The sequence below is a fragment of the Tachysurus fulvidraco genome, chromosome 10, assembly GCF_022655615.1.
Source record: "Tachysurus fulvidraco isolate hzauxx_2018 chromosome 10, HZAU_PFXX_2.0, whole genome shotgun sequence".
Lineage (NCBI taxonomy): Eukaryota > Metazoa > Chordata > Actinopteri > Siluriformes > Bagridae > Tachysurus > Tachysurus fulvidraco.
The window spans coordinates 3,762,690-3,785,785 of NC_062527.1; the positions used below are offsets into that span (position 1 = coordinate 3,762,690).

The 23,096-nt window shown below is 37.8% G+C and overlaps 1 protein-coding gene across 1 annotated transcript; it reads right to left on the bottom strand.

The window, feature by feature from the left end:
* Positions 1-449: 449 nt before the first annotated feature.
* dgkzb (diacylglycerol kinase, zeta b) lies at positions 450-19,948 on the bottom strand. The gene is made up of 33 exons (XM_027164024.2): positions 19,705-19,948; positions 17,460-18,423; positions 13,464-13,572; positions 12,944-13,039; positions 12,521-12,598; positions 12,370-12,426; positions 12,214-12,282; positions 12,046-12,114; positions 11,837-11,953; positions 11,216-11,287; positions 11,018-11,113; positions 10,841-10,923; positions 10,666-10,726; positions 9,776-9,889; positions 8,978-9,118; positions 8,353-8,431; positions 8,210-8,265; positions 8,076-8,138; positions 7,843-7,916; positions 7,629-7,740; positions 6,430-6,629; positions 6,068-6,168; positions 5,836-5,915; positions 5,004-5,073; positions 4,868-4,908; positions 4,573-4,763; positions 3,702-3,791; positions 3,312-3,346; positions 3,115-3,164; positions 2,669-2,789; positions 2,543-2,579; positions 2,219-2,318; positions 450-2,079 (listed from the first exon to the last, which is right to left on the bottom strand). The coding sequence occupies exons 2-33, from the start codon at positions 18,395-18,397 to the stop codon at positions 1,963-1,965; spliced, it is 3,717 nt and encodes a 1,238-aa protein (XP_027019825.2). The 5' UTR covers positions 18,398-18,423; positions 19,705-19,948; the 3' UTR covers positions 450-1,962.
* Between the last annotated feature and the right edge of the window lie 3,148 nt (positions 19,949-23,096).

Genomic DNA, 23,096 nt, shown 5'->3' on the forward strand with positions numbered 1-23,096 from the left:
CTATCTATCTATCTATCTGTCTGTCTGTCTGTCTGTCTATATATCTGTCTATCTGTCTATCTATCTATCTATCTATCTATCTATCTATCTATCTATCTATCTATCTATCTATCTATCTGTCTGTCTGTCTGTCTGTCTTAGCAGGACATGCACACCCGAAGGATGAATTGCAGAGAGAAAAGTATCTGTCCGTCTCCACATTCATTCATCCATCCATCAGTCCATTACACCTACAAGTCAAAGATCTTAACAAGTCTTAACAGTATAAGTAGCACACTGCTGAAGGATGAATCTATCTATGGTGTCAGTTCATCTAGCAGCACTTATTACATACTCAGTTAGTGACACACAGGACCTGCTCTTCGTGGATGCGAATGCTTTTCTATGGGGTGATTCTGTTATAGCTCCATGTACTATATTGTCATTACTTAGAAAAATGCAAAGAAGGGGAAATTTAAAACTTTATTTCTTCTATACAGGATAGACAATAACAAACCAGCAAATATACAGGAAATAATACAATCTATTATCTAACTAAGTATATTTTGTAGTAGGATTAAAGAAGTGCCTATAATTTCAGTTAATTTCATAAATTATACAAATTCTTCAACAGGAGTTTGGAATGGTATTTTTACTCACACATTTTTAAAATGTTTGATAGATATGTACACAATAAGTCTAGTGAATTGCACAGCAACTCGAAACAGAGCATTGACAATGCATTTTAACTCATAACTCATGACAGTACTTAAAAACAAATAAAATAATAATAATGCTAAGGCAATGATGGCAGACTGCATTAAAAATATAAAAACATAAAACATATTCAGTACCTGAGCAAATACCACTAACAATTGTGTAAGCACGAAATACACTAACCAAAAGATAATGTAATGCCTTGGGTGTAAACATGAGGTTATCCACTCGCAGATGGTTTAGTAGAAATCCCAACACCATCTTTTAATGGTAAAATTAATCTTTCCTTCTTTCCACTGGTGCCTAAAAAGTAATTAACTAACGACACGCATCTGAAACATTCCTGGTGAAATTACACTGGGCTGTGAAATGAAACGTAATGATTTAATCAAAGACCTTCTGATATAATTAAAACATGATAAATAGTAACTTATTCCTAAAGACATTGTGACCTACTGAGCTAATATTATTCCTTTCAAGAACATCGTATTACTATTAGAGATCTTTAAATGATCCATACAGAGGAAATCTGCTGAAAGAAGCTAATTCAGAATAAGATTAACAGAATATCACAAAAAAGGCAGCCACTAACACTGTTATTTAAAAACGATTTGTAGAATCATGCCAATCACTACGTTCTCATAACAAAATACAAGTATTAACCAAAAAAGACAGAAATGCCTCATAAAGCCGCAAACAATAAAGAGGTTTTTAATAAAGAGGCAGATGGCTGTCATAAAGTCCAATTCAGTCAAAATGACAAAAGCAGAAGTCTAATATTAACATTTTTAATATTAAAATATTAAAGTTTTCTATATTATTAATAAAAAACAAGCTAAAATGGACTAGCATAAGTATCTAAATTTCTGTCAAGCATATATAGAGTTAAAAGTAAGATAGATTCCTTAAATTCAACAACAAAAAGAGAAAAGAGAAACCCTTTTGTCCACACTGATCTGTTTTGAGGTTTAAGCTGTTTGCTTAATAAAAGATATATTAACAGATATATTTCTGTTCTTCTAACACTGATATCCAAATATATTTTGCGTTTATTATCTAGGAAATTTAGCTTTTGGCACAAAATGACCCTCAGTACAAGAGAAGCATATTGATGCAGCTAGGAGAGGACATCACATTTTGTCCCGGATTCTCATTGCAGTCAAGAAAGAATTGAACATTCTCTGTTGACACTGACATGCTGCCGTCATTAGGCCATGCCAAGAAAAGCATTTGTCAGTGGATGACCAGGACAGTTCAGGCTGTTGTTTATACTGCTGTCTCATGGTTGTCCCTCTGAATGGTCTGGTGGTGCTGCTGGTTCTCCAGATACTCGGCCAGCTGCAAGTCCTGAGCTCTCTCAGCATGTGCCTTTGCAGTGTCACCCTGAAGAGAGCACAAAGTTAGTCAACTCTGCTAGAGGAGGTAAAGAAAAATCCAATTTGGGACTGTAGTAGATTTGGATTGGATTTGAAACTGTAACAGATTTAAATTGGATTTGGAAGGTGCTGAGCCGCCCGCTTACCTGTAGGTCAATCTTTGTGAGGGAAGCTCCTGCATCCACCAAGTAGCTACAGATCGTCCTCTGGCATGATGCTGCAGCTTTGTGCAGGGCTGTCTCACCTCTAGATTGCGCGCACACACACACACACACACACACACACACACACACACACACACACACACACACACACACACACACACACACACACACACACACACACACACACACACACACACACACACACACACACACACACACACACACACACACACACACACACAAATCCAAGACTATTTTATAGCTGCTATACTGTAAAGTATTATATAAAATATAACTGCTACTTACGTCTCTTTTTCTGCAACATCCAAGATACTCAGTGGTGCTGAGGAAAGAAAGAAAGAAATGCGAGTCAGCTGTGTTGAGTGTTAAGTCAGTGCTAAAAAAAGAAAAAAAAATGGTTTGTCACTTTACCATTATCTATGATGTATCTGACCATTTCCCTGTTGCCAGTATCAACAGCATAGTGGAGCAGTGTACAGCCCATTGCATCATATACTGCAAGACTGGCTCCTTCTTTGTGTAGCTCTACAAGCTGCAAAAGACATCAGAGATGATTTTTATGAAACTTGAGCAAAATGTAGGTGTCACTGATCCAATACCTATTGTAGGTATTTGGCAAATACCAGCCAAAAAAAAAGATGGATCAGATATGAGATTCTGTAACAAATGGATTCATTGAATTTTGAACTTCGAAATTTTAGAATTGTTTTCAGAGCTGTGAAAGATTGGAAATGTATTTAAAACTGTAAGAGATTGGAACTGAATTAGGAGATGTCACAGATAGATTGGAATTGGATTTGAAACACTAGCAGATAGGAATCAGGAATGAAATATATGCATATGAATCATTTCCTCACCTTTTTAAAATTATCTGACTTCACACTTGTGATTAGCATCTTCATGGTCTCTGTATTAAAAAAATTGTTTGTACATTTAGTGTTCCACCAGCCTGTAGACTACTAAGCAACAACAATGTTTTCACTGATAAAACTAAAACATTCTTCTACCAGATTTTTTAAACCCTAATATGATCTTCAAAACGGCGAGAGTTTACCTTTATCAATCTCATTCTGGACCAGGTCACGTGATCTGTGAGTACAAGAGAGTAAGAGAGAGAGAATCAGTGATATGTGAAAGCAGTTGTGCTAAATCACAATTCTGTCTCCTGTCTTTTGCAATAAAATGGAGCAAAACAGAGCGGAATTTACAACCTTCGTTGCAAAACATTTATGTTGGAACACAATTCTATTTTTTCCGAATGAGAGAATTAAATGTTCCAATTTCATTTCAGTAAGCAGCTCAAGCCGCAGTGTTGTCTTACTGGATTAAGTTACTCTTTAAAGAGCAAACCTGAACAAAAACAGGTAATATTTCAAATAAAACTGGCACGTGAAATATCCTGATTGTCACTCAGCCATTTATACATTTTAATTCAAACCCTCACTTGCGAATGTCTGTGTTTGAGGATGCCAGTGAATCAGCCTGTCCCTCTGCATTAATGACATCACAGGATGCAGTTTGATCTTCATTTATCCTGCAAGAAAACAGAAAATAAAAAGTCTTTAGTCCAGCCAGTGCTGATATGAAGGACTGCATACAGTGAACATTAATAAAACAATAGCAATAGGTATGAAAATAAATCCCATTTTTTTCCAAAATCTACTTTTAATTTAAAGGATTTTCCAAGATTATTTACTACGTATATAGTGCTTACATTATGATGCTTACTTAATATTAAAACACATTTAGAGTTGGTGGTGATAACAACAGTAAATTAACTCTGTTTTAGTTCGGGGTGAATGTAATAGGAATGAAATCACCAGCTAGAAAAAGCCTTTATTTGTCACATATACATTACAGCACAGTGAAATTCTTTTGTAACATATCCCAACTTTGGGGTCTGAGCACAGGGTCAGCAATAATACAGCAACCCTGAAGCAGTGCGGGATAGAGGCCTTGACCAAGGGCCCACCAGTGGCAGCTCAACAGTGCTTGGGATTGAACCCCAATCGTACAATCAACAGCCCAGGTCCCACTTGAGCCACCACTGCTTCTTTCACTGCTGAAACTAATAGTAGTTTTGCTTCGTATCATGATGGTGTTATACTGTTCAAGAGATTAGAAATATACACCACAAATATAATTGTTACTCATGTGAAGTAACAGACAACCCACTGTAACGGATCATTAACTGTAGCTTTAGCTTTTCATTTTGCAGAATAGTCATCAAGCTCTAGAGTGAAATCAGCACACAGATTTTTACTTTTAATAAAGCAATGGAGGTACACATGCAAGCAGAATAGACAGAATGTTACCTAAAGAGTGGTGGAGACCCTGCAGGGCATGCTGGGAAGACAATCTGGTCAGAGCTATTAAAGTTCTCTCCCAGTGTGTCTACCATTTCTGGCATTCCAGTAGATGTGCCCACTGTTTCCTTAGTGATCAGTTCGGGGTCCAGGATAAAAAGCTCATTCTGAGAGATCTCAGTCACATAGTTCAGATGCTCCTGGAACAAACGATATAAAAGATAGATATATGTCAAGTGAAAAGGTCAGAATTCAAGTATACCTACAATACTATAAGTATTGACTAAACCCTCAACATATGTACCTGAGCACGATCTATTCTGTAGAAACGATCTGCAGTTGTGGCTGTAAAAAGTAAAAAAACAGATGCTGATAAAATAAATATATATATATATATTACATTGAAGGCAACATCTGATATTACTATAAATTTCACTTACAGTCTAGGAAGCACCATTTTGGTGAGAGCTTTGGTATGGGTGCTGTGTCTGAATCCACACCAACCCCTTCCTGAAAATAAAAAACAGCACTCCTAGAGCAACTCTCTAATTGAATATGATTGCTCATTGTTACTCAGTGTGTTTGTCTGATTTTACCTTAAAATCCCTTTAGAAATAAGGAATCAGATACGAATCAGGACACTTTAATCACATTTTCACTTGTTAAATGACTTAGATGAAGAAGAATGTACTTCCATTCTTCATATCAAGCAGATTTTTTTTGTAAATTTTGTATATGTGGTATTTTTCATTTGTTTCCTGATATGTTTCTCTTGTGTACTCTGATCTTATCTGATCTTATCTGATCTTATCTGATCTTATCTGATCTTATCTATCCTGGTTCCTCAAAAGGTTTCTTGTTAATGTCCTCTCAGGGAGTTTTTCCTTGCCATTGTCACATCTGACTTGGATATTAGTGATACATTTATCAAAAATTAATACATTTTTATATTTGTTTAATATTTATTTAAAGCTGCTTTGGGACAATGTCCATTTTTAAAAGCACTATACAAATGTTGTAATTGAATTGAATTCTTTGACTCTCAACCACAACATATTTCATATAATCAATCTGTGATGAATAAAAATGTAATTATATCTAAAGATTTATTATTTATAAGGTTTATTAATTCACTTAATTTTGAAGAAGATTATAATTATATTCTGGCTAATTTTAATTCTGATAAATCAACAGCCGTTCTTTAAAGAAGCTGGTGTAAGTTTTATGAAGTCAGAGCTACTCTCAAATGTGCATTTCAGAGTACAAATGTACCTCATGAAGCCTCTCAATGTGCAGACGACACGTCTCCAGATCACTGTCTGCCCGGATCGTGATGATTCCCAGAGGAATTGCTAAGAAAACAAGAAAGTCTGATATGCATGCCTTGTCAAAGCAATAATCGAGGTTAATCTGTCAGTAAGATTAAGCAATCAAGTGCTACATCACGCATGTAAATTTCACTTAATAAACATTGAGCACTTGGAAAAACAAATGATTCACTTACAGGCTTTTTTGAGCTGATCTTTGTCATAATGTAAAGCCTCATAGTCCCGCATGCTGATTCGGCTCACTTGGATATGCAGCTGCTCATAGATGGGCTGCTGACTAAAAACACACACACACACACACACACACACACACACACACACACACACACACACACACACACACACACAAACACACAAACACATACACACACACACATATATATACACACACACACACACACACACAATATTAATTATGCACATTATAAAAAAATACTTCAAAACACAAAAATATTTAAAAAATAAAAATGTCTATGTCTAATTTTTCCCCCTTAATTGAAAGCATGAAGGAGCAGGCTGGTGTCTCAGTGTGACTCACTCATTGAGCTGTGGAAGGGAGATTCTCCTCTTGGTCTTTTGCAGCATGTTGGCCTGGTTCCTGAGCGTGATGTGGATAACGGATGGAGCCAGTCTGCACGGCTCGCCATCCACCTGCACAGGAATGGGCTTAAAGGTGGTGAGAATCACCTCCTGACACTGGTGGAGCCGCTCGCCGTGGCCTCCTACCTGCAGTGTGGCCTACAAGACCATCAAAATCACACTGTCTTAATCATCAAACCAAACACATTCATGCACTGAAAGAAAAGAGAGTGTAATCTAATGTATTTTAATCCATACTTTTAAAAAGGCATGTTGTATTGACTTAACTGACTTAATGGGCCTTATGTGATTGAACTGAGTAACATTAACACATCCAATATGATGCGATCAGATGTCATCAAAACTCTGTATAAAACACTGAGGTCACATCTGAGCTGAGATTCAAACCCACAACACTAGTGTTTTGTAACTGACACATTACAACTGTGGTATTCTACCATAAATATGTCATGTGGCTAAATCTACTGTTATAGTTATGCTGTAGTTCCTATCAGCGCCAACATCCTCGTGAGATTTCAAACTGTAAGTTTTTTACGTTAATACTACATGAGTTAATCATGCTCACTGTACAATATTCAATCTAGTGATCAAAATCAGGGGTCACCACAGCTGATCACATGGGCCACATATTAGACTTGGCACAGGTAGACTTAGACATTACACCTGGACGGCACTGAGAGTTAACGTCAGTGGCTGGGTTAGCGCCCTGCCAGGGATCCGAATCCGGACCGCAGCAATGAGAGGACCGGCGGAGGAAATGGAGTACCGGGAGGAAACCCCCGAGGCATGGGGAGAACATGCAAACTCCACACACATAACGTGGAGACGGGAATCGAACCCCCAACCCTGGAGGTGTGAGGCGAACGTGCTAACCACCAAGCCACCGTGCTCCCCCTCTTATATTAAGTTGTTGCTGAAAAATATTTCTAATAAATACATATTTTTTCTTAAATCTGTCTAACCGTGTATTCTCCATTTATGGGAGTCTGGCACCATCAATGGTTTGCTGTATTTTACACTGTAACCGTATTTTAGAATTAGTCATACGACAATATCCAACCACTGACCATGAAAATAGTGTTCGAACCAATGAACTGACCAGAAGCGTACTGAACACTGAAACAGTGATTAATGTACCAGCGAAGTCATGGTGAATCCAATAACTTCTATGTAGCCATCATCGTGTCTCTGAGGTTCAAAGTCATGGTGGTCACTAGGGTTTCCCCATGGCATTGTACCGGCACAATATCTTATAAAAAAAAGAAAGAAAAAAATCACATAGCATTTCACTCCATCAGGCTTGGCATTAAAAGCTATGAAATAATCCAAAGGTTTGATATAGAGACGTTACCTAGGAATGTTGAGAAAGAGCAAACACTGTAGCTTCATCTCCTGAACTTTACCCGTGAGGTCTGTGCCATCACACTGGAGACAAGTACAAATATTTATGAATGCTTTTTATACTTTCAGGAATTGTTGTTTCACTCTAAAAATCAATCATATCGAGGCATATTCTTTCGCCTTTTATTCCGACTGTAAGAACTTGAGAAAAAAATCATTCGGAGAAACCATTTTTCTTCTCACCACCACTCTGATGTGCTTAGCCAAGTCTTTAGCGCTGCCCATCAGGAAGTCAGAGAATGCCGTCTGGAAGAAAGCAGGAAAATCAGCACATGTGAAAACATTCACCTTATACGTTTAAACCATGACACACTCACCCCTGCGTAGAACATCTTATTCCGAAGACGGCTGTTAAATTTTTCAGGTTTGGCTTCTGAAAAAAAAAAAGGAAAACAGTGAGTTTAATTTTATTGTGATATGTCAGTATAATAATGATCAAAAAAAGGTATAGAAGGTGCACCTCGGGATTCGTGGAACTCTAAGGTTACATGTGCATCAAAACCCAAGCTGAAGTAGTTGTTAAAGACATCGATGGGAAGCTAAATTTATAAGCAGAAAACACAGATTTCAGAAGTGATTCAATCATTTATTATTACGTTGATTATCTAACAGCAATTTCGTCCTTACAAATGTCACCTTATCGAGTGAGAATATCTTAAATATAATCAAAATCTTTCTAGTATTTAATTTCTTTTATTAATAAATACTAGAAACATTTTGATTAAATTTAAGATATTCTAGTATTTAATTTTTTGAAACTAATTTTGGTATCTTCGTCTGACAGATCATTTTGCTCATGATAAACTTTAATTCTAGATAGATACTAAGTTCTTTTCTTCTATCTGCCAATAGGAAAAGTAGCTTAAAGCTTAATATTAGCAAATATGTGTCCTAATCACTTGCATCTGTGCCTCATTTACATCCCGATTAGCACCAGTATATAAGTTCTTGTGCTTCAGTGTATATTTGTTGCTGTTGTTGTAGCTAGTTGTGGTGGTGTTATATTGTGATAGTGTCATAGCCTGTATATTCTGCCTTGTTTTTCTTATTCAGTTGCTGTTTCTGTGCTGGCAGCATGAGTTGACCTTGTCTGTCTGATGTTCGTCTTTATCTTCTTCACTGGCCTCCGGATTGGGCTCCACACTGAGGTTCCAGCGGTCCAGCTGTACAATGTTCCCATCCTCCACATGAGACAGAATTTTAGACACTGGCTCATCTGTGTAGCCCTAAACGTATCACACAGATAAATCAATAAGTGTAGAGTATTATCTTGTAGTTAACACTTTTAGAAGAAGAAGAAGAAGAAGAAGAAGAAGAAGAAGAAGAAGAAGAAGAAGAAGAAGAAGAAGAAGAAGACGACAAGACAAACCCACTAAGAATTATCTTACATGAAGTATAAACATAATCTAGTTTGACTGACTGATAATTGCAATGAATTAACCATGGGGAAGTCTTCTCCACCAACAAGCCTTCTCCTTCTTTTTATTAAATTGTATTCTAGAAATACCCATAAAATATTCTTCAAATAGGAAAAGCTATTGAATAAAAAACATCTAAGATATTTAAGCCATTGCTGTGATCTTGACCTGTTTGGCTCAATGGATCCAAAATCTGAGGGTTAAAATAGTAATTCTATATCAATCCAAAAACATTCAACTATTTATTCCTGAAATATCATGTGAATAAGAATGTTGGATGGACGGATAGATAGATGGACAATCTGGAAAAACAATGCCTCAACCACCAGGTGGTTGAGACTTAATAATACCCACTGTGACAGCAGGAACAAGTGATTTATAAGCAAATCACTCACATACTATAACCTACACAAACCACAAGCTAAATGATTTCAAGAATATTTTAGATCGTTATGTTTTCCTCACTCCTCCCCAGTTGAGAGTTCTGGCGAGGTCGTTTCCTGTGCCAAGTGGAAGTACAGCAACAGCAGGCTGAGGATTTAATTGCAGCTCGTCCAACACTGACAGGATCCAGCCAACCTGCATATTCAAAAAGGGTTCAGTTCATCTCATCAGCCTCTGTACGTCTGACTTGACATTTAACAGAAAGTCAGCTCTGACAAAATAAACAGATTATTTAGATTAAACCGAATGATTTATCTAACATTACCACTATTTCTTAGTCTAAACATGAAAGCAGCTCAGGAGGTAGGGGAGACCAGGGACAGTTGTAACACCTTGAATTCCTCCAATCAGAAAGAACCTAGAGTGATGACACTCACTGCACACATGCTCAGTTAGTTTCCCTCCATTTTTGCCATAAAGAGAGCCACATTTGAATCTTCCTGTCAGAGTTATCTACAAAAGATTGTTTTTGAGGTAAAAGAAAGTACTTTTTTGGATGATGTTATAGGATCAAATGTCAATGAATTCAAACATTGTATTAGAATAATAAGTATTATAAGTATTAGAATCACTATTTTGTAAGCTACAAATATAAATGGCTAACAAGTGTCAAACTAGCAGTTAAGCTAGCTCACATGAGATGACGTGTTACAACCGCCCCTGTACACTGGGATGGTTGTAACAGTGGAGAGACTGTATTAAAATTAATTTTGCAATCTGTACATATTTCATAAAACCACTTAAATACATTGCTTCAGCATTTGACAGATTGAAGTTTATAATATAACAAAATTGGTTATTCCAGTAAAAATGGTTTTGATGTGTTGCTAAAAATTGCAAAAAGTGTTACAACTGTCCCTGGTCTCCCCTACTGCATTAAAGTATGAACATAACTGAGAAATTGTACTGACCGTTCCGTCTCCTCCACATACCAGGATGCGCAGGTTGGGCACTTTGCGATACATTTCTAACCTTAAAAATTAGCACAGTGGAGCGGGGAAATTAAAACTGTAAACTTCTTCTACAACCAAAGTAAGAAATACATCAAACTGAATGTAATGGAACAACCAACGTTTCAGTACATACCCCTCTTTTGGCCCTCCTTGTGTGAGATCAAACACCTGTCGTGGGTTGAGGTACCACAGGAAAGAGCGAATAATTTTCGCTCCCTAAAAAAAATCAAACAAATTTGTTAAAATGCTTGTTTGCATTTTATTTCTTGAGAATTCCATGTAATAGAAAATAAAGCTTGATCATACACACCTGATTTCCACCACTCTTTGGATTCACAAACACAAGCATTGGCTTCATGAGCTGAGAGGGAATCGGTTTGACTATAAAGTGTTTCCATTTGCCATCCTAGCACAGGGATTACAAGCACATACTGTAGCTGCTATTCCAGCACATAGTAGCTGCATTATACTTCATCCAAAATGTGAATAATGAAACTCAATGGATTACCTCTGTTCCTTTCTTGCTGGCCTTGCTTTTCACAGATGTCTTTTTCCTCCTTTTACTAGACTTTAGGGAAGCCTGAAGGAAGCAAAACGAGGTTATAGGCAAAAAATCTAAGAGTAAATTGTGAAGAATAAAATGTGTCTGATTCTCATCATAGGTGCACATGGGATTTACAAAAAAAGTGTCACTTAACATTTGTCTGTAGACATTTAACTGCATGAGAGTTGCATTCTGCTCATTAATTAATCATATTGTTGAACTATTCAGGATTTGCTGCGGATTAGTTTTAAGTTAACCGATGTCTGATGTTTGATGTGAACATAGCTGAAGCTCTTAACCTGTATCTGCATGAGTTTTTCCATTGCATTGCATTGCTGCCACATGATTGGCCGGTTGGATAAGTGCATAAAAAGTGCAGTGAGTGCTACTCAGCTCTATTTGAATAATGTGCTCAGGTCTTATTGTGGTTTATGCTGAATGTTGTGAGGAGACACGTTTAAAAATACAATGTTAATTTAAAGAGAAAAAACAACAACAAGACAAAAACACACTAAACCAGAAGCCCCATGTTATAACTGTAACAGGTAGAACAATAATGTGTTCAGGAGAGGACTGAGTGTGCACCTGCTGTCTGCGTACTCGGATGATCCAGGTAGGAGGAACTATAACAGCAGCATGTGCACCGAGAGTGCAGGTCTCTTCTATGTGCTGTAGCATGAAGCAGGTCACTTTATTGTGGTACTGCAAAAGTATACACAGACCCCATTAGCTTTATTGCGCTTCCTGTGTACATTTTGTTACATAAACACTTTCAGATCAGCAGATCCATTTACCGCTTGTTTACACCAAGAGCAACTGATGGCCACAATGTCTTTATTGTGAAAGAACTTCTGCTGGAAACCCTGAGGAAAGACGAAGCCACGGTCATAGTATTTTCAGTACAATAGAATACAATCAGACTTTAAATATAAAAATGAAATTTGCACTAAACTGTAACAGACCTTTCCACATTGTCTGCACTTCCCATCCTGCCTCCTCCTGTGGACCCAGTGATGCCGTACAGTACATGGCTTAAAACAAGCAAACGTTCAGATGTCTGAGAAACACAGCACATCAGGGACATACAGCGAAATTCAGTTTAATCAGACTTTTCATACCTCTCGCACATTTCTCGTGCCTGGATCCCGAAATGATGGTTTACACCTGAAATTAATCTGCACACAAAAGCAACAAATAGCACAGTGAACACGCTTCAATAAATATAATCGCAAAATCCAATGTGTTGTTCGTGTCATTTAAAACTTTTACCTTCTCTAGCTGTTCCATGCATATCGTATGGACTGCTATTTTGCAAGCGGCACATTTATAGCGAGGCAGCGATTTTTGCTGTTGGTCAAAAAACATATGGTTATGGTTAGATAGAGCAGTGATATACTATTAGTTGTGGCTCCTGGTCTGCCACAATGCCTGTGCTTACACGTTGTTAACATTGGTGGGTGCTCTTGCCCAAGGTTTTCTACAGAGATCAGCAAGACAGTATTTAATGAATATATTTTAACCTCATCAACAACTTAGAAAGCCTTTTAAATAAATTTATTTATATTCCTTCAGCATTATGTTCCTTGATAAAATGATAACAATTTTTCAGTTCGACAAAACAAACAGAACAGTATAAAAAAAAGAAGTGTAAAAGGGGGGGGAAGCAGCATATGTGCTCTGCAGAAAGCTCACCAGTGATTTGGCAAAGCAGTAAAGCTCTCCGACATAACAGAAATCTCCAGAAAGACCAGTCTCAAACCAGACGTGCTGCCCGTACTGAGCATTCTCCTGTAGAGAACATCCAATAACCAGAGCTTACTGTACTTGTGCTTATTAAGAACAATCATACCGTTACTGTATATAATTAGCACTATATGTGTACACAGCATTACCACAAGCTTTTACCTGACACAGAAAACCTTTTCACATCTATAAACCTTTTTAAAATTTTTATCACCATAGATTAAGGTGAATCTCCAGGATTTATTTATTAATTTATCCTGTGCTGTATAGAAAAAGCAATGTTTGTTTGTATCCATTTATATGGGGTGATACAGTACATACACTGCAAGAAGGAAATATCGCTTTAATGAAAACCGCGAGCAGCGACCCATCAGACTGATGCTAATTAGCAGAATGTGAATACATGACCTTATTATCTGTGGTAGAAGGTAGAGGTGTCATATCATACTCATAGAATAATGAAACTCACGGTCCAGTCGACTGTCTGGGAAATCTCTTGGTTAGTTTCACACTTAGTCGCTGCCAAGGCACTGGACTGTGTGGCCTGATTCTGAACACCAGACTTGGCAATGGCTTTCCTAAAACAACACAAATGCACACTGCTTATGGACTAATATACACATTATATTCAACATCACTTGGATTGAATTATTCACATTTATCACAAAAGCATTAAAAAAAGGAAAAGGACACATAGGAAATATGATTAGCATTTTAAATTGAAGCTATTCTTTGAAAAGCTAATAAAAAAAAAGCTGGACTAATCAGATGTGCATATTTATCTCTCTCTCTCTTGTTGTCTGTATGTTTTTATATCATTTACTGTGACATTACATATGAGTAATACAGTAATACATTAGCATCACAATACAAATATGTCGTCTTAGATGTGAAAATATCTTGAATGTAGTCAAATTAAGCTAGTATAAAATATAAAATGATCAAACCTATTTTCCTATGATTTTATTCATATCAAACTTAATTTCCTTTCCTTTCAGATTTTCTTTTTCTATTGGAAAAAATGTACCTTCTTTCTTGAAATAAATCGGACATAAGAAAAAAATAAGATCTGCCAAAAGAACAAGACTATTTTATGAGTACAAATGTCTGGAAATAGTATTATTTATCTTATATTTGCTTTGTTGTAATCTTAGCAGAAAATACCTGCTAAATTTCCACCTGCTAAGATTTTTGCTACTTGCTACTAATTTCCATGTCAATGACCATAGATACATGAAAGTATTTTGCAAAATGGATGAAAACTGTGCAGCATCTGGATTTAAGACTCAGTGACACTTCAAGTTCAAGAGAATCACGTGAAACTATAGAGAATACGATAAACTCACCGTATCTTCTTTCTTTTTTTTTTTTAGCTTATTTAAGTTCACTAAGATTAATCGTGTAAATGGATCCATAGTTTAGAAACTGCTGATTTAGTTCACGAGGCAGGATTTATATTATTCAATCAATTTAAAATGAATATGTTGTAGTCTACTTTGGGATTTCATGCAGAGATGTAGTTTGGGTTGTACAGTAGTTTATTAACTAAAGAAATTACCTCAGAAATAATCAGCAATAGCAATTAAACTACCCAAATATTTATACCATGATCTATTGAAACATGTATATATAATTTTGTTTCGAATCAAGTGTGAGATTGTCACAATAAATTCAATAAAAATACTAAAATCTGCCCCTCCTTTGCACAAGTTGGTATCGTCCAACTTTCTCCAAACAAAGCTTGATTGCTGCTTTTGGAAGGGATGAAGAAAAACGTTGCATATCAAAATACTTTGCGTTGATAATCAGAGATGGACAGGAAGATAATAATAATAATAATAATAATAATAATAATAATAATAATAATAATAATAATAATAATAATAATAATAATAATTAGTGTCTTCTATCGACAGCGACCCAGTTTTACATCCTCAAAACATCCCCATACACTTCCATCCTTTTTACTTACTTTCCATGCTTTCGACAGATACCAATTAGACAGACATATAGAAGGATGGAGAGAGAGAGAGAGAGAGAGAGAGAGAGAGAGAGAGAGAGAGAGAGAGAGAGAGAGAGATTTTTTTTTATGAAAAGCATGCCCACACTTCAAACTCCAATGATTTAATGTAATCTTGTTATCTCTTATTGCTGTTACACGGATGTAACGATGGATATTTACATCCGTCTACACCACACTGATTTCAGGTCAACACACGTACTTGATAATTACATTTGCATCAACTGCAGCATGCAGAAATGTATGAAGGCAAATGTGGATAAAAAATCAGTTGAACACAAAGCAAGTTACAGACAAATTTAATCAACGTAAGCTGGTATTTCTTCATAGACTTGTGCTGTGGTATAATATGAGTTATTGTTATGGGCCAGCGTGGGTGCTGATGTCTGAAGGTAGCAACAACACTTATTGTGGGATTTACAAGACTTTTGTCTATGGATAATGACTCGGAAAATGGTCCTGATATTGTTTCTGTTATAATCAACATCAGAAATGTCTTTGTTTAGCATAGCTTGCATCACACCAGTGCTTTTTAAGTGCTTTTTAACACCTTTAAACAATGTTGTAATAAAACAAATGAAACCCATAAAATTGTGAATTTAAGTATAAAAATACAACTTTTTGTATACTCAACAGTACACATAAAATTAAATGCACCTCCATGTCAAACGTTTGTGCACACCTGATTATAACATCCATAAAACCCCATTAAACATCAGATTCTGGATTTGTCTTCATTTTTTTAAGCTCCAATCTTATGTGAAGTTTTTCCACTAGATTTACATTTAGATGGTCCACCAATAAAGGAACTACAGACAATAAATTCCTGTTTGCAGGCTTAAATATACCTCCAAATATAGGAACAAATATATCTAGAGCTTCAGCACGCATGTAACATGACTGAGACATCCAGGCATCTAGTTATAAATATTCCTGACATTAGAAAGTTAGGTTCTTCAGGAAGAGCTTTCTCAGTTCATTTCCTGAAGCACCTCAGGGACATGTTTAAACTGCTTCCTTTTTTTACTCCCACATCAATCACTAGTTTGAATGTTCTACAGATCTTTGCTTGCCTTTGTTTTTACATGCCAAGAAATTTATACTAGCCATCATTTATCAGACCTACTGTATACACATCATTCCTTATATAATACACAACAGAGAAGAAAGGTTTGTTTAGTTTCATCTACACCTCAAAATGACAAAGTCATCACTCGTGCATAGCTTTTGCACAGCCACAGCAATAAGCAGAGCTGATTTTGACAGCAGTGGGAAATAAACAGTACTTATTGATATACTTATTCATACTTTTAAAACTTTACTTAGGTCAAGATCACACAGAAATGACTGTATGACGTGTCTAGATAAATTCAGTTTCACAAATTTGCTGTTTAGATTTGTGTAGAAATTCACATGTCACAGTCAATATAAGGGTTAAAAACTGAGGACTTGACGTTACACGGAGACGGATGTGGATGGTCTGTAGGAAAACTAATATGGTAACAGATTATTAGAATTTGGTATTAAAAAGTGAATTGAGACAAAAAAAAATGCATTGATGGTGTTTATAGCAAGTAGAGTGTTTGGGAAGGGATTTTTATGTTCTGTTATTAGGACCAAAATCTTATCTAAAAAAATATGGATCAATATTATTCAGTATATGTCTAGAATTAATATATCAGTATAGAGTAATAGAACGCAAATAAAAAAAAATACAAAATGGTCTAATGGCCTTACAGTGAATGTTATTAGTGTTTGATTTTTTTTAATGCTGTTCTTGTACAATGTGTGATTCTATTTGTTCTGTACTGAAGTCATATTTATGTTATCATGACTTCCCATCCATGATGGTTTAGCGGAGATAAGAATAAAAGTCCATTTTTTGCTTCCTGTTTTTGTGAGACCTTGCATGCTATAACCTTTGTGTGCAATCCCCACTGTGAGAATCAGTGACGCTTAGCAACCCGAGGGTGGTTAACCTACTGGCTGATCAGTGGGACTGATAAGTAACGATGCTACGCTGTAGTACCAGTGCTGCTAATGAGCTAGCGCCATGGAGCTCAGATCCACAGGACAGAGAATTAAAAGGTCACTCAGAAAAAAATCACACACACACACACACACACACACACACACACACACACACACACACACAGAGCGACCATCAATTGGCACAGATTTCCCATTTAAATGTTATTATGTCTGGCTAATGACTACAGCATTTGTTTCTAACAGGAAGAAATGGGCAAGTGTCAAATGGCAAAATCTTACCATGTTTCTATGATTTAAAGTGGTTCATTAATGTTTTGGAGAACTCAAATTTTGTGTTTGTGTTCCACAGTGTAATGTATATCTTTTGGATTTAGTGGAACACTTCATATGTAACAGTGCCAGAATTTACAGGGAAAATCATTTGGACTGAAGGAAAGACAAAGCTTTACATACGAGATGAAGCCACTCCATGACTCCATTGTAGGGTCATAATGGGCTCCCAGTAGCGAGCTAAAGGCAGTGTGTGTCTTCCAACAGGTGGAGTTCCTGCGACTAGGCAGTGGTTGACCTCTTCCTGGCCAAGGGCTGCCTGCTTTAGAGATGGTGGAGACCCGTCTGCGGCGTCTTCTCTGGGGATAACGTCCTTGTGGGCCACCTTCGGCATGGCCTAGGTATGAAGAATTTCTCCTGAGACATCGTGGAACACGGATTAGCGTATGAGCCTGGACCCGACCAACAACCACACTTAAAGGCAGGCAGTTTTGTTGGCACAAAATAGAGGAATTTCTAAACTCCTGGTCTGACAAAGCTTCCTCCATGAGATGCTCATCACATGGCTCTGTGTACTGGTCATTGTCAGAGTCAGTGGTGGAGGTGGGACTGTCACTTTCGTGGTCTCCTTCTAAAAGCAGAGGGTCTGAGCAGACGTAGGACATGCTCTCTTTAATTTCCACCTGTCCAACAGCTTGATCCCGAACATCCCCTTCCTCTTCTGTCATCTGTATAAGGCTGGCAAGCAGCATGGAAGGGCCAAGAAGGTGTGTGTCAATGTTGCGCAAATTGCTTGCCTTCTTACGGCGTACAGCAAAACGTGGATTTGCACCCGGTGTGGTGGTGCTTGAGCGGCGCCTGGCATTACAAGTTCTAGTTGTTCGGCTGCTAGCAGCATGAGGCAGTGACTGTAGTGACTGCAGTGACTGTAGATGAACGCTGGATCTCCTGCGCTGCACGAGTGTAGCTGAGGCAAAACCTGCACTGGAACGTCTGCGTGCGCGGCTCGCTGGTACGGCAATACTGGGTCTCCTGGATCGACATGCCTCAGACCCTTCACCACCTGGCCTAGCAAAAACAGCCTCCTTCCTCTTAAAGTGACGTCGAAAGAACACGTCCATGGAGGCTTTCTAAAGCTTCTTTGAGGCTGTTGGTGCAAAATTGTCAATTACTGATTGTACGAAAACCCTAAGCCTTTGAGAAGTCTGCTTTGAGCAAAAACCCTGATGTGATGCAGATCTAATTTAATCCTAAATTAATTCCAGTCCTTAATGCAATATTATAAACCTGGCATTCACATATATTGCTACATATCCTCACCAGATCTCTACAGAATGAGTGCACTGCTCATAATCTAATAAATTCTGCTCAGAGGATAGAGTAGCCACCTGTGCTACATCCCTGATGACATACATCATCACTCAGTGCCACCTTTTGATAATGAACCTTTGACTTGTAGATGTACAGAGCAGATTAGGAATGCTTTCTAACCCTTCACTAAAGGCTGTGCTAATTAAAGCCAATCTCTATCTCATATAGAGGTGAGCAGCTGTTTCATTTAAAGTTATTAAAGTTTGTGGACATTACACTTAGTCCAAACACTGGTCTCTATGTGCAATGCAAACTGTAAGATTGGTTATTGAATCAGAACATTAACTTTACCTTCTATAAATTGCATCTTCCACTTTTTTTTTTAAACAGAAGATAGTATAGAAGCTCCCAGGATTGAGGTACATGTGAAAAACATGTCCTGTATAGTGTTATATGTTAGTGGTTCTATAAACAGCCCTTAGTGTAGTCCATATAGTCCAGAAAGTCCATATTTTTGTTCTATCCCTGTGTTAGGTCAGAATTCAGATAATGTCAATGAAGTTCATGCCAGGAGACTGAACAGGATTTGATCAGGAAGTTCAGAAAGTAATCACTGACCAAAGAATCCAGCTAACTTCCTTCTATGCAGTAAATTCTAGAAAAGAAATCTGTTAAAAATTGTACAAAGCAATCATTTTCTTTGACTTTATATTTTCTTTTGTTTTAACCTAATAAACTGCATATGGTTCCTGATTACTGCCTACGATCACTTTCATTTCCACCAGACTCAATTAAATCAAGTTCAGATTCATTGTGTAAATAAATCTCCTGTCAGATCAAAATTATTATGATTAAATATATATTTTACAAAATATTTTATATACAAACTACATGCAATTTTTGACATTGAATTAAAAGGGGGTTCAATAAAACAATAAATGTAATTCAATCAAGCATCAAAGCAACAGTCAGTCTACTTACTGTACTCAAATATATAAGCAAATTTCAACCAAGCACCGAACCCACTTATGGAAGTTCACCACAAATACTTAACTTCAGAATGTTTACTAGAATAATACTACTGTCAAATGTGAAGAGGAAAGTAGTAGCATACAACCTGACACTGATTATGTGGCTCTCCTCTGGTAATTCTGAAACACAATGGACTGAGAGAAAGGGAGAAAGTAACAGAGAACAAAAAACGAATGATCAGGTGAACGAGAAGAGGAGGTGCTAAAGAACCCAGACACGAACAGAGCTCATCGATAGGCTACGAAGGAGCCAGCAGGAGTGCATCAGAGTCTAAGCCTGTGGTTTAAAATAATCACTGATTACCAGATTCAGACACACACTGTGCTTGTGTGCATCACCCACTCCACACACACACACACACACACACACACACACACACACACACACACACACACACACACACACACACACACCATAGTAACAGCTTCCAGTGACAACCCCCCAGTCCACTACCCTTTTCAGTAGGAAACCTGTATTTATTCATCCTTAGGACAACTAAACTACAGAGGATGAATCACAAGCCTTGACCAGAAGATCCTCTCTCTACTGATTTTATCCTTTTTCAGGAATAAAATACATAATGGTTTTCCTTAAAAAAAATAGGTTAAATGTTCCCTTAATTATCATTACATAACACATAAGTAAACAATAATAAAGCAAAAAAACGATAAAACACCTGCATAAACCAATACCCGTACCATCAATAAAATAAAACCGTTAGACTGATACGAAACAATAACATACTGTTAAATAACAAAATAAACTGACCCTGAATAACAATTACCTGTTTACCTGACGATCAGACCTGAGTAAGTTCTCAACATTTAGGGTCCTGCTGTACTACGGTTATCACGTAGCTGACGCGATGCAGCTTTACCTAAGTCAGTCTAGTGTTCAGCTAACATCTTGCCATTGTATCAACTCTTTACCAGATAAAAAGACACAGCTAAGCCAATATAACACAACACAATACCATTCATTTCCACTTCAAGGCCTCTCAGCTCTTGAATTATGGATCAGTGTGTATAAACCAGCACAGCGTCTGAAAAAGCTGCATGCTAATTTAACATCACAGAACGCTGATCAGCCGCCGTCTGTTTATTACAAGCCTTACTTAAAATACAGCATGTCAATACCATCCCACTTCATTAGATTATCAATCTCAGCAACACTTCCGCTTATAAGACCTGTATCACTACGCTCACTACGCACATCAACACATAAGGAAATAATTACTGCTCTTTAAGAGAGGCCAGAATACTGCAGCTTACTCTAGCGGTTACCATGGAGCGGGGTCTGGACGCTGTACTGGCCCACATCTCTTTTTCTGGGAAATAGAATTCAACTTTGTACATTGTCTTCACTTTTAAATAAGTCAGATCATTTGAATGCTTTAAAGCTTTGAATTAGAGGTCTTCACGGGTCCACTTAGATCCGAAAACCCGAGGTCCGACCCGAGACCTGAGCGGGTTCGGATCTAAAAGTTTCACGTGTACCTCGGACACGGGTCGGGTATAATAATAGAGGCATCGGGCCTCGGGTAATTTAAAATGAATGCGTTTTTACCGAACGGACCCGAGAAGACCCGAACTACTGTATCTCGTGTGTGTGCATCGACTCGAGTCCTTTTCCAACCTCTCCTCTGTTTGCCAAGACCGCTTGCGACATGTGGCTGGTGACGTGTGGCTGGCAATAAGCGAATTTTCGTTGAAACAGACCTGTCAATCAATTTTAAATCCACGCTGTAGCGGTTACTTTAGTGTAGAGTTATGCAACGTTCGGGTCCAGTCGGGTAAAAAAAAATGCCAACGGGTCGGACTCGTCGGGTTCGGGTAAAAAGTGCTTCGGGTCACTTCGGGTTGGGTACATTTTTTTAGACCCGAGAAGACCTCTTTCAATGCTTTGTTTGAGTTCCCCAGTGTGAACAATGATGGTGCTTTATGTGTTGCATCAGAGAGAAATTGAGACAGCACACCAAACAACTATAAAGAGCATTATAACAGGTTACATGGGACAGTTAACACCACACGTCTGGTGTGAATGGGTCTTTACTGTACACTGCCGACTACACTACTGTACTGAGTCCTTCCCTCTTCAGAAATGTTCTAGTATGACCCTGAGGAGACTGAGTACCGGTCTATAGTGAATCATTTTGGCATATGGTGTGAGTGGAAGCATCTACAGCTCAATGTGACAAAAACAAAGGAGCTAGTGCCCGACCTGAGGAGGACTAAGGCACCTATGTTTCTCTCCATGGGGTCTCTGTGGACATGGTCAAGGATTACAAGGAGTTCAAATTAATAATAAACTGGACTGGACTAAGAACTCTGAAGCCATCTACAAGCAATGCCAGAGCCAGGGCTGAAGTCCTTCAACATTTGCCGGACAATGCTGAAGAGTCTGTGGTAGCCAGTGGTACAGGTACCTTTTTTGCTGGTGCATGCTGGGGCGGCAGACTGAAGGTAGCTGATGCTATTGGTCATCTCAGACAACATCTTCCACCTGCTCCATGATGTCCTGGATGGATCCAGGAGTACATTCAGTCGCAGACTTACCCAAACAATGTGCGACACAGAGCGACACAGGAAATAATTCCTACTGTACCTGTGTCCATCAGACTTTATAATTCCTCTGTGCAACAACATATCTCACTGTGCAACAATACACCATTATTGGTATAGCTATTTATATCATAGCTTTATTTATCATTTTTTGTACAGTATATATTTCTTGTGTATATATGTCTTTATTTTTGTATTCTTATTTTTGGTGACTTGGAGCTGTGGTAACAAACCCAATTTACCCATGAGGATTAATAAAGTATTCTGATTCTGATTTATGATATAGCATTATGAGTTGGCTACTTTTCTGCTAACACAACAGCAGTTGCTCAAATCATCAGATGCAGTATATACAGTAATTTAGCTAGTCATAAGTGCTAGTTAGTACCTCACTACTCATTGTGGGGCATCTGGGCTCCGGATATGAATGACCCAATCTTGTCTGCCAAAGGTGTACGTACTAATTATCCCTGCAGAACATGCCTTGTGTGCCTGGGTCCCTTTTTAAGTCTGCTGCCAAATAATCCATACACAGAGGGGGCAGATTTAAGAATCACACAGCCAGCATGGCCAAACAGACTGTCCATGTGGTGTTTTCAAGATACCACACATAGGTCACACAAGGAATCTTTTGGTCCCACCCCATACAGTATGTTTATCCCTGGCAGATATCTAGGACATGATGTTCTGGCCCATGGATGGATTTGCCATTTATTAGATACCTTTCCTCCTTATTCTTCATCCTCTGTGCCGGATACAGTGACAAGATTTTACTTGTGGCCTTAGGTTGGTCAACAATGTTAACATTACTTTCAGTGTTTGTTGGAAATCTCTGGAAGCTTCCTCTACAAGGAGATCTGCTGTCTTAGATGGACAGTGTGATCTGGAACACCCAGCCAGGTCACCTTGGTCTGAA

Coding starts and splice junctions, on each gene's coding strand:
- dgkzb (XM_027164024.2), bottom strand. CDS start 18,397: ATGGACGTGTTCTTTCGACGTCACTTTAAGAGGAAGGAGGCTGTTTTT. Junction 5,916..6,067: donor AGATCAGCTCAAAAAAGCCT/GTAAGTGAATCA, acceptor TTGTTTTCTTAG/CAATTCCTCTGGGAATCATC. Junction 4,764..4,867: donor ACAGAATAGATCGTGCTCAG/GTACATATGTTG, acceptor CGTTTGTTCCAG/GAGCATCTGAACTATGTGAC.